Source organism: Empidonax traillii, unplaced genomic scaffold, assembly GCF_003031625.1.
Source record: "Empidonax traillii isolate 1590-97213 ecotype Southwest subspecies unplaced genomic scaffold, ASM303162v1 scaffold462:size771534, whole genome shotgun sequence".
Classification (NCBI taxonomy): Eukaryota; Metazoa; Chordata; class Aves; order Passeriformes; family Tyrannidae; genus Empidonax; species Empidonax traillii.
This window is the reverse complement of record NW_020955655.1, coordinates 554,378-565,305: the sequence shown is the minus strand read 5'-3', so window position 1 is coordinate 565,305 and position 10,928 is coordinate 554,378. Positions and strand designations below refer to the sequence as shown.

The window sequence follows — 10,928 nt, the reverse complement described above, 5'->3', positions numbered from 1 at the left end:
CCAGATTACATATATCAAGCCATATTCAAAATTTCTGCGCTCTAGAAGACAAAAATTAAGAGAGAAGTCAGACAATCCCTTCAGGGGAAGATGGCATATGATGGTGGCCTTAACCAAGTGCAAGAACGCTCCTCCTCTGCTGCATCCCATCTCAGTTAGAGTAGGGCAGGTTGGCTGAGACAAGGACAACTGAGAATTAAGGCAAGACCAAACCCACGAAATAAAACCCACACAGGAAACACGGCTTCAAAATTTCTATATTATTTACTTTTAAGCAACAATCCAGCTCCGTGAAATTACAACACACACTTTTAAAGGATGAGATTTTCACCTCATGGTCAAGCACCAGCATGATCATGCACAGCATTGAGTCAGTTGTAAAAAAAAATGCCCTGTAATTCTTATTTATATGATCCACTCCACCTTTACTGAATAAAAGTCTGAATCAGCCCCTTCCCAGCACTAGGCCAGGTGGCTCTGGTCATCAGCCCTCTATTTGGCACAGACCCTGCGTCATAGTAGTCCAGTATCAAGATTTATTTTGTTTTTAAAGGCAGCATGGTGTACATTAACCACTCAATGATTTATATGGCACAGCAGGGCTCAAGGCATTTACCACATGCAGTCAATGACGCCTTTTAGATCCCTAAATCCCACATGAGGAGGGAAGGGACTGCTCTTGCTGATTGTTTGCTGGCCTGGTTAACCAGGATTCTAGACCCTTGTAAAGCTAAGGGGTTCTAAAAAAAAACAAACCTCAGTACAAAAACCCTCTAAGCACACTTAGAACCAAGCTACTCTCCTTTGAATTACATTACAATACTTCATAAAGCTTTCCCTCAAGTCTATCACTAGAAAACACTCATGTCACTTCCAGTAGATCTGGGGGAAACACAGGACAGAAGTGGAAAAAACCCTTGATTTCAAAAGAAGATGGAGTACATAAAGTGCTTCTTTTTAATGAAAGAAATTTGAGATGTACAGTCAGGCTCAAGTTGTGCAGTTCACAAGCATGGGGGAAAGAAAACAGACACGAGTTCAAAACAGTCAGGAAGGGAAAGGTTTAACCGAGGACTAGGCTGGACTTGCCACCGGGTGGATTTCTCCTGGACGGTGCAGGTGCTGGTGCTACTGGGCTAGGAACAGGTGCAGCAGGCAGGGATTTTTCTTCACTCTGACCTGGGGCAGCTTCTACATCAGCCTCAATGTTTTCTAGAAGAAAAGAAGCTTTTAAGGTGTTTGATGTGGATGAGGAGAGCCAGATGTCCCGCTGGCTCCTGTCAGTCCTCTCCCGGTGCACAGACACGCTCAGGTGCTGCTGCAACCCGAGGGCAGGGCAGACTCAGCCCTCAGAAGTGTTTCTCAGATGGGCTCTGCCTTCCAGCTCGCTTTCAGGCAGTCATCAAGAGCCACATTCACTCAGCTGCGAATTAGGGGACACCAGCAATTCATTTTTCTTAATGACAAGCAGCTTAAGGCTTAAGACTCGTACATATAATCAGTCAGCGTGTGACTCTGGCAAGAGCGACTCAAGTCTGAGCAGGTGCTGGAAGCCAAGTCACAGAAGCACCAGCAAGAGCTCAAACTACATTCCCAATTCCGTAACTGGAGGGAAGAGGATCTGACACACTTCTGAGGCTTCAACACAGAACAGACCAGGGAACAGCCATGCATGGGGAGGCTCTGAGTGGACACTCCCTGGGAAGCACATGATAGTTTATTTTAAGTCCTTCTGGACAACCACAAGTGAAGACAGGACACAGAGGGAATTCTTCACAGGAAGCACTTTAGATACTGTAGCAAATAACTAATGGATCTGCTTTGCTGACAGCTGAGTACAGCAAGTACATCAGCACCTCACATTTTTATGGACCAACACAATCAGTTCTGAGCCAAAGGCCCAAATCAGCACCAAGCAGCCCCCTGGATACTGGGGAAGTGAGGGGAGCAAAGCTTCACCATCAGCTCTGTCAAGATACACCTCACCTGTTTTCAACAGGCCCCTTAGTTTAATCTGATGAACGCTAGTTCTGGGTTTGGAGGATTCAGACAACAGCTGCACCTTCACCTTAAGCTTCATGTTTGGTAAATCTTGATTAAATTCCCTCCCCCAGCCTCCTCCTCAAAGTGCAGAGACACAACTATTTCAGTTCCACCTCCCAGGGCAGCCACTGCACCCCTTCACCTTCCCTGCTCCCCTCCACAACCTCCTGCTCTTTCCGTGTCAAGGACTGCACACACGATTGGGGAGGTGGGTGTAACATTGTTTACAGACAAAATGATGTAATTCTCCATTTTCTCCCTGATGACACTCAGCATTTTGCCAGCACTTCCACACATCTCAGAGAACACTCAGTGCCAAGACTCAAGGCAGATCCTGGGAGCACCACAGCACAGAGCTGAACACAAGGCTGACACGGTTTAGGTGTTGGGTTTTTTACCCCCAGGATTCATTAGTTCACACTTACTTACACAAAGGTTATCCTGCCACATTTTTTACCTGCCTACCTCATTCAGCTGAGTCCTTCTGACAGTGAGATTTTCTTGCATCAGCACAATTTGACTACTCGAAAGAGCTCATATCACCAACAAAATTGGAGACTTCACTGTTCATTACCCTTTCCAGGCCATGGATGAAGGCACTGAATAAAGACACACCCACATCACTTCCCATGGCTCGTTTTTCCAATTTGAAAGGCAATTACAAAGCTCTACCCTTTGCCTCCTGTTTTGTAGCTACTTTCCTACCCCCAGGAGCAGCTTTCCTCCAATTCTGTGGCAACTCAGCTCATCTCTTTTACATAATACTTGATGCAGGATTTATCAGAAACACCAAAATCCCACTTCTGTCCACTGACCCCCCTGTATCCATGCTTATAATAATCTCAAGGAACTCCAGCAGCTTAGCACAGTCCCCATGCAATCAGGAATAATCTACACTCTAGACTCTCTGCTGTGCTCATTAACACACCAGCACAGCTGAACTGAACAGTTAATACCACATTTTAAGCTTGCAGCCTCTGTAGCTGCTGTGTCCCAATGCCTGCTGACTCAGCACAAGCACCCATGGAGATCATCTGTCCCTAATGCCAGACTCCACCTTCCCCTCTATGTGGCATGGACTGTCTACTTCTCCTCAGCTACTCACCCTCATTCAGCTCACAGTGCCACTGACTCACAAAAGAAACATGAATTAAGGCCACAGGAGACTTTGGGGGAAGTTTGTGTAGCTTGCTCAGCCAGCTGATCACACATCAGCACTTCCCACATTATCAAGGCATAGATCTATTTGCCAACCTAATGACGAAAGTAAATGCAACGGGATCAGCTCAAATGTTGAAGCTCTTCCCACCCCAAAAGGGGTCTAATCCCTGGAACAGCTCCCTGCTGAGTGCACTGCCAAACCCTTGGAACTCTGATGCACAGAAAGGAACCACAGCTCACAAATGGGAAGCAAGAAAACTGCTGCAAAAGGAACATTTTCTTCCCCTAGACAGGTGTGATTAATAAATATGCACGCCCCACCTGACACCTACTCAGGGTTTTATAATCAGCTACATACAGAAAATGATTTCCACATTCAAAAGAATAAACATTTTTAAACGATGGGAAGCTATTAAGATTCTGGTTGTGCTGTGAACTCGTAAGCAGACAGTTTTTGCTTGGAGGTGGATTTATTCAGCCCTCTTCAAACCCTGCAACCAGCTCTGCAAATGCAGCACCAAGTCACAGGTGTGCCAGGTGGGATGTTCACCAGCCCAGCAGGAATATCAAGGGGAGGAGTGGCACAGCTCAATGAGACTGGGCTCCATTCATCTACAATACCCAAAGCTATCAATGGTAGAAGTTAATTTAACAATCCATCAGGGTGCCCAGGGATCTGCCAAAGACACCATTTCCAGGAAGCATTAAATTCCTACTCCTTCCTAAGTATCATCAGTGAAAGTTTAACACTCAAACCTTTGCCTGTCATTTTAATTTCATCTTGGCCATCTCCAAAAATTTAATTTTTACTCATGGCCACAACAGGAAACAACCCCAGTTACTTTCCAGTAACACTTTTTTTTTTAACCACCTCCCAGCAATACATTTACTTGGTCCTTGATAAGAACTTCCTTCCCTGTCACTCCCCAGAAACAACATAAATACAAACACACCACCTGTGAAAAATGTGAACTCTTAAATTAAGTCAGGAATATCACTTTGCACTCCAAGTTTCAGCTGTCCTGATCCCAGGCAGCTCTTGTTTCTGTTTTCTCCCTTCTCACCTCACTGCTGCTTGTGGGATCTCCTCTGCCCCGTGGGGAGCTGGTTTAAACAAGCACCAGGAAAAGCAGCAGGGCCCTTAGAGCAGTTTACTTCTATTAGCAAACCACATCCTCCTACTCCAGGCATAAACTCCAGGTGCCTGCAGTGCTAATTAAGATCAGCCAGACATGGGAAAGAAATCCTAAATCCTGTATACAGTTGGATTAGAAGCTGCCTGCTATAGAGACAACACTTATTTTGGGCACAGATACCATTTAAAAGGTAGCTGAAACGTTCTGGGAAAGCTCTCCCCATCCCAGCAGGTCTTTTCAGGGCAGGGAGCTGTTAATGGCCTCAGTGATTTCCCACCACTCTTAGGTGTTGAAAGTAGCACTTGGGAGAGCAGCAGTCAACACACACATTCCTGCCATCAGGAAGTAAGCTATTCCTAAGGTGAATCTTACAAAGGAGAGATTTCCAGCCTCAGAGCTAGAAAAAACAGTTGAAGGCTGGCACTCGTGCTGCTAGGGGAAATGTCTCTGTTTACAGGGCATTGGCAGTATGCAGATCAACTTCCTGGGCAAAAACCAGCATTTTAAAGGCACCAGGAAGTTAAAAGCTGGTTAATGCAGACACTTCCAGATGCAGTAGCTGGGTGTGATTATTTCTGTGAGTGTAGAGTTTGCTGTATGAGAAGACAATAGGAAAGAAGGAAATTTTAAACTAAAATCAATTGACTGTCCTATTTAGTGACAAGCTACTAAAACAGCAGTGTGATTGAGATCTCTGCAAGTCGGTCTCCACCTTGCCTTCTAGTACTCAGACAAATCTTTACACCAACAGCTGATGGCAAAAGAAATGAGGACTGTTCTCCTTTTTAACCTGATGACTCACAGACACTCCACCATTTCTCTCCATACCCGCACTCCACTGAAGCAGCCGAGTCACTTTATTGATCTGATGGATTCCAGAACAACCCCAAATCTGCCTCTATCCTGATACATGACCATTTATAAATCCTGATACATGACCATTTATAAATCCTACATCCTCTTGTATTGCACAAGGCCTTCACTAGAGGAGTCCGAAGGAGTTACTCACCAGAAATTTCACCACCAACATCTCCTCCCTGGAAAAGAGAGAGAAACATGTTATATCTCACATCTCACAGGTGTGACTTATCTCACAATAACCCAGACATGGGTTATTGTGCACAGCATCCTAAATCAGGCAGCACTGACAGGAACCAGAACACCCTCCCTGCAGAGCGGGAATTACACTGAGAGCCACGAGTTCAGTGTCCTCTCCTTTCTACTGACCAAACACTTAACCTGTTAACAAGGCCAAGAGCATTTGTTCTATCCAGGATATTTAATTTCACTTGTGAAACGCAGATCAGCTTCTTTGCAATGTCACTGATAGAGTTTCCTTCACTACATAAACAGTTAAACATTCTTTACATTCTGAGTCTGCTCACAGGCTGCAGTTTGACACAAAGATACAGAGTCTCCCAGCAGCAGCCAAGGCTCCTCAATGGCATGAGGTTTTATCAGCTTTCATAGATTTAGCATTGCTAATTACACAGTGAAACTGCAGAAATTGGGATAAAAAAGCACAGCAATTGACACAAATTTACCACCTTAAATCTCAGGCTGGGCTACAAGTTCACCAGCTCCAGCTTCTGCTGTTTGCAGCTGAACTGCTGCATAAAAGTAAAGTATTCCACATGGGAAGAATCTGTTTGCAAAGCTGAGAACCACAGTGTTTAACACAATTTAGTAGAAAATACAATTAAACTACACAGTTTGTTTTCTGTGGTAGCAGCTATAAATTCAATTAACTTATATTTGCTAAATTGAAACAAGACATTTTCTGTAATAAAGACATTTTCTGTAATAAAGAACAGTTTTGAGACTCAAAGTTCCTATTAATAACAAAAATGGGTTGTGATGCTTGATGTGAATTACCAAAATAAAACATTAGACAAAAGGTGTTTTGTCTGCTACAACATTTGAGATCGACTATTTACTTACCCAGCTCTTTTCAGAAAACCTTAAGCTGGAGTTTTAAACAACAAGACTTCTTTTTCCCCCTAAAATTTGTTCATGCAAGTGCTACCCTGTGTTCTTGTGTTAAGTTCAAAGGAATTACAGGTTTTTTACTGAATCGTTGTTCAGAGAAATCCTATTTTTCCCATTTAATGTAATCATACATCAAATGCCATCACACATCCAGCAAATGTCACTTAATTATCACTATTAACACTCCAAATCGTGCTCCGTCTTGCTACCAAGTGAACAGTTTATATGGAAAATAACACACCTGATGGTATTATTAACACCAGTAACAAATAAAACAAGCATTGATGCCACCGAGGCAAGAGCTTGTTGAGATGTGAAACCAAGTTTTGTCAGACCCACGCAGAGTTTGCTGTAGGTAACTATTGTTTATAAAAGGTTTAAACCCACAATCACACACAGAGCTGAAATTAGATCTCACAGCACGTCATTACTGTCTCAGCAATAAGACGAGTTAAGAGCTCTGGAAAGTGGTCCCTACGAAAAATCCAGCCCTTCATCAACATTTAAGAGCATCAGGTGGAGCCTTCAGGAAAAAAACAGATTGAGGCAAGGCTTCAAATCCTACAATGTTCCCAACTGTGTGAACATCACTTGTAAGGCAACACCACCCAGGGGGTGAATTGTCCATTATCAGGCTCTTTGTAGTCAAATACTGACCTTGGGATCCACAAAGTCTCCACAGTTTGCCTCAGTTGAGTTTGTTCTTTGTGGTCCAGATGATTCACAGTTGTCTCTGATTTCACCTGGCTTAGCCCCTACAAGCAGAGATTGATTCCAGTCAGGTTGCAAGATAAACTTACCAGGAAAGCAGATCATAAACGGTCACAGGTTTGGGTCCTTGGTTGTTTTGTTTTTTTAAATCAAAGTCTGACCATTCTAAAAAATCCTGGTATTATTCAGATAACAACTCACAAATTATTGTCTTACAGCAGCCTCTCATGCAGCGAGGGTGTCATTTAAACAAATGAGATTTAGGGTCCCAAGGCCACCCATACTCTGCAGAAATGGAAGCTTAATCTCAGCTGTGAGAACAACACAAAGCTAAACTTCCTCTGAATAATCAAGACCAGTCAGTGCTACTCCAAATATTGAGACACAAGTTCACTGCACTGTGACTTGATTACCTTGGAGAAATTCTTCCAAAATACAATTTTCTGCTTGCAACATGTCCAAGACTTGCATAAAAAAAAAACCCTTCTGGTATAAATCCAGAGAAATAAACAATCCCCTGCCAGCAGACATCATTTAGAGCCCAAAAGTACCAAGCAGGAAGCAAAGCTTTGGTTCCCATAAAGCCACCACCAGCTTCAGGCTGAGGCACAAAATGCACTCATGCAGCTCAGCACACGTGGAAACAAAGCAGGAGGGTCTTACCCGATGCTTTAGCCCAGGAAGGAGGGTTCTCTTCAGGAGTCCCAAAGATGCTGGATGCCATTTTGTTCCTCCGCACGGGCTGCTCTTTGGGCTCATCAAACCCCAGGGAGAAGTTGGATCCTCCTCCAGGAGGGCGCAGGACTCTGCAGAGAGAGGGGCAGCTTTACAACCTGAACTGCTGCTGAAAGCTGCTCTCCAGCCCATAAATCAGGGGCTGCCACGGCTCCAGTGCATCCTCTGAACCAGCCAGGTAAGCTCCTGCCAGAATTCCACCCTGGCACTGTGTCTCCACTACTCTTCACTTTAGCAACACTTACAAAAATAAAACGCTCCCAACTCGTGCCCTTGGCTTCAATCAGCGTCACCAGGGGCTGCTGCCACCAGCCCTCAACCCGAGCCAAATGAAAAATAAGAACGTGGGCTCGTCAAATTCAGGCTTTTTAAAGAGAACTCTGGGAAGGTGAACATCAATCCTCCAACTGGCAGCACAGCAAAGGCTGAAGTCTGGAGTATGAGCCAAAGGACTGGTTGCACCACTGATGGCTGCAGCCTTTATTTAGATTTGTTTCCTCAGAAAAAAAAACAAGTCTGCAGCGTGATTCTGGTCTGGAGGCAAAAGGTGCAATCAAACAGCTTTAAGTTGACTATTATTAGGAGAGACACGTGTACAAAGCTCCAGATATGTAACCTAAATCTAACAATCTGCTGTTAGACAGACACAAAAGGAGCCTGCTCAGTTCTTCATGAGCTTTATTGTTGGTCTGCTTTCCAACCTGCAGAAATCAACCAAAATTAACAGCAGCAGCAAAATACATCATTAAATGTAGGCTCCTCCTGGTCTTATTTTCTTAAGCATGAGGTCTTGTGTTAGCTGGAGAAGCCAGGAGAATGAAAGTGTCAATGTGAGGACTGCCACAACCCCCAGAGAGATCTGAGTACACCATCAGAATTTGGGGTTTCTTGGGCTTTCAAGGCATCCAATGCTCTGAAATGAACACCAGGACAAATTAAGGATGGGGTACCCTTCCTTTTCTCTACAAATACATCAAAGTTAGAACCTCACAAAAGGGAACAGCACACAGCTTGTTGATGCTCCAAACCTGGGAATTCAACACAGTGAGTGTGTCTGACTGTACAGTGTCATCACCATGGGTAAAGCATTCAGATATTTGGACACTTTGTACTTGTTAAACTCCAGATGCAGCACAAAAAAAGCTTCTCCAGCCTACAGAGCTCAAACACAACAACGGCAAGGGAAATTCCCAAAGGTGTGCAGCATGGATGGGTAATGTTATTTAACCAGCAAACCACTTTTCCTTAAAAAAATTCTTCTCCAAAGTTCTAATTACTAATGCTCAGCTGCTAATGGAAGGACCCCAGGAGACTGGACAGTATGTTTTATTATGATTTGTTTTGTCTCCTTTCTGAGTTAAAAGATATGGTGTAATGGTCCTGAATCACTCCTTTATCTTTTTCATGCCGAGAAAATGTCTCCATTTAGAAGGCTTATTTTCTTAGTTACATCTGTTGCAGTTAATCTGAAGAACAGTCTGTTCAAAGCAGGGCTTGTTCCCACACCACAGATCACCTCTATTTTACCAGAGCAGTGAAATCAGTACTCTCTTAAGGACACGACAGTTTCCACTGACAGTCTTTAATGACATTAACAGAAGAGGCAACTGAAGGGAAAAAAAAAGCCATCACTCAAACTGTTAAAAAGGAATAATCCCTTGTTACCAACCTCAGCTAAAGGCTGGTGGGTTTCATTAGAAGCCTCTCACAGCCTGGAGATGCTGTGTTTTATGAAAGCCATGTTAAACACTTGAAGCAATGAACTGCTCTTAAAAATTCCACCTGATCCCCAGTGATGTCCACTGAAAATCCACCCACAGCTCCAGCCGGGAAGCGCTCTGGAAACACGCTTTGCAAAGGGTATTTTTCGCTTTAAAACGCACCCCAAAAAGCTAAAAGGAAACAGGAAGCATCCGCTTTGTCAGGCCAGAACCTGACAGGGAAAAAAAAAAAAAAACCACACGACAGCCTGTAAAAACGACACGGTCCTCTCCAGCTGCGCCTCCGGAGAACGCGGGTGCCCGACACACGCCGTGCATCTCCTCCTCCAGCCAACCTGCCAAGTTTTTCTTTGTTTCCAGACAGGCTCCGCTTCCACACCCGCCCCTCCCAGCCCCGGGAGCGGCGAAGGGGCGACCCCGGGTACCGTCCCCTCCCGCCCCGAGCGGGTCCCCCCGGGCGGGGCGGCGCGGACAATGGAACCCGCCCGGCCCCACCCAGCCCGCGGCGGCCCCACCGAGGGGTCGGAGCGGCCGCGGGGATGGCGGCGGGGAAGGCCCGGAGGGGCGCGGTGCCCCCCGCCCCCGCGCTGAAGGCGGGGAGTCGCCTCCCTTCTTTGTTCGGCGGCGGCGCCGGGGCCGCACTCGCGCACCGGGCGGGTCTCGGCAACCCCCGCGCCGCCCCCCGCACCGGGCACGGCGCCCCCCGCAGCCTCCCGGGTGGGCGCGGCCACCCCCCGCCTACAGCCGACCAACCCCCCACCGCCCCGGGGGGAACCGCACGCCGCCGGCCCCGGCGTGCCCACCGCAGCACCGCGCCCCAGCACTGCCCCAGGGCCGCGCCGGACAGCAACCCCCCCCCAGGAGCCCACCCCTAGGAGCCCCGGTCCCGCCGCCATGTGGGTGCCAGCGGTGCCCCGAGCGCCCCCGCGGACCTGGAGCTGTTCCTGCCATTGGGGTCCATGCCCGAGAACGTGGCCGTGGTGGTCATGGCGGAGCGGCCGGGGGAGCCGGAGCGAGAGAAGGGGGCTCTGTGCAGTGGCGGTGCCGCGGACGGAGCTGCTCCTACCGCCCGGCCCTAACGCTGCCGGTGACAACTGCGGCCGCCGCCCGCACCGGCCATTTTATACTCACCTTAAGCCCCGCCCACATGCGGCCTTCTCATTGGACTGTTCAAATGCAGTCGCTGTCTCCCATTGGACCGCACCCTGCCACTCTTCCCTTCGCCCCGCCCCGCCGTCTATCCCGGGGCGCCTCGCCTCCCCGGCGGGAGCCCATTGGTGCAGCAATACGTCTGCTCCGCGCCCATTGGCCGCGGGTGGGCGGCACCGCCCTGCGCCGGGGATTGGCGGGAGGGCTGTCACTCACCCCTGGCGCGCGCTGTGATTGGCTCAGCCGCGCCTGAGGCGAGACAAAAGTGCCCGCGGCGCTGCCC

The 10,928-nt window shown here is 47.3% G+C and overlaps 1 protein-coding gene across 2 annotated transcripts; it reads right to left on the bottom strand.

Moving 5' to 3' along the window:
- Positions 1 to 240: 240 nt before the first annotated feature.
- Positions 241 to 10,594, bottom strand: JPT1 (Jupiter microtubule associated homolog 1). Of its 2 annotated transcripts, none has more exons than XM_027895613.1 (5): positions 10,429 to 10,594; positions 7,704 to 7,846; positions 6,987 to 7,084; positions 5,350 to 5,377; positions 241 to 1,212 (listed from the first exon to the last, which is right to left on the bottom strand). In XM_027895613.1, exons 1-5 carry the CDS (start codon positions 10,482 to 10,484, stop codon positions 1,064 to 1,066), a joined length of 474 nt encoding a protein of 157 aa, XP_027751414.1. In that variant the 5' UTR covers positions 10,485 to 10,594; the 3' UTR covers positions 241 to 1,063. The 2 variants fall into 2 exon arrangements, with proteins under 2 accessions (XP_027751414.1, XP_027751415.1); XM_027895614.1 differs by having other exon boundaries at positions 5,350 to 5,374.
- Positions 10,595 to 10,928: the final 334 nt, after the last annotated feature.

Coding starts and splice junctions, on each gene's coding strand:
- JPT1 (XM_027895613.1), bottom strand. CDS start 10,484: ATGACCACCACGGCCACGTTCTCGGGCATGGACCCCAATGGCAGGAAC. Junction 7,847..10,428: donor AATGGCAGGAACAGCTCCAG/GTCCGCGGGGGC, acceptor CTCTCTCTGCAG/AGTCCTGCGCCCTCCTGGAG. Junction 5,378..6,986: donor GAGACTTTGTGGATCCCAAG/GTCAGTATTTGA, acceptor TCTCTTTTCCAG/GGAGGAGATGTTGGTGGTGA.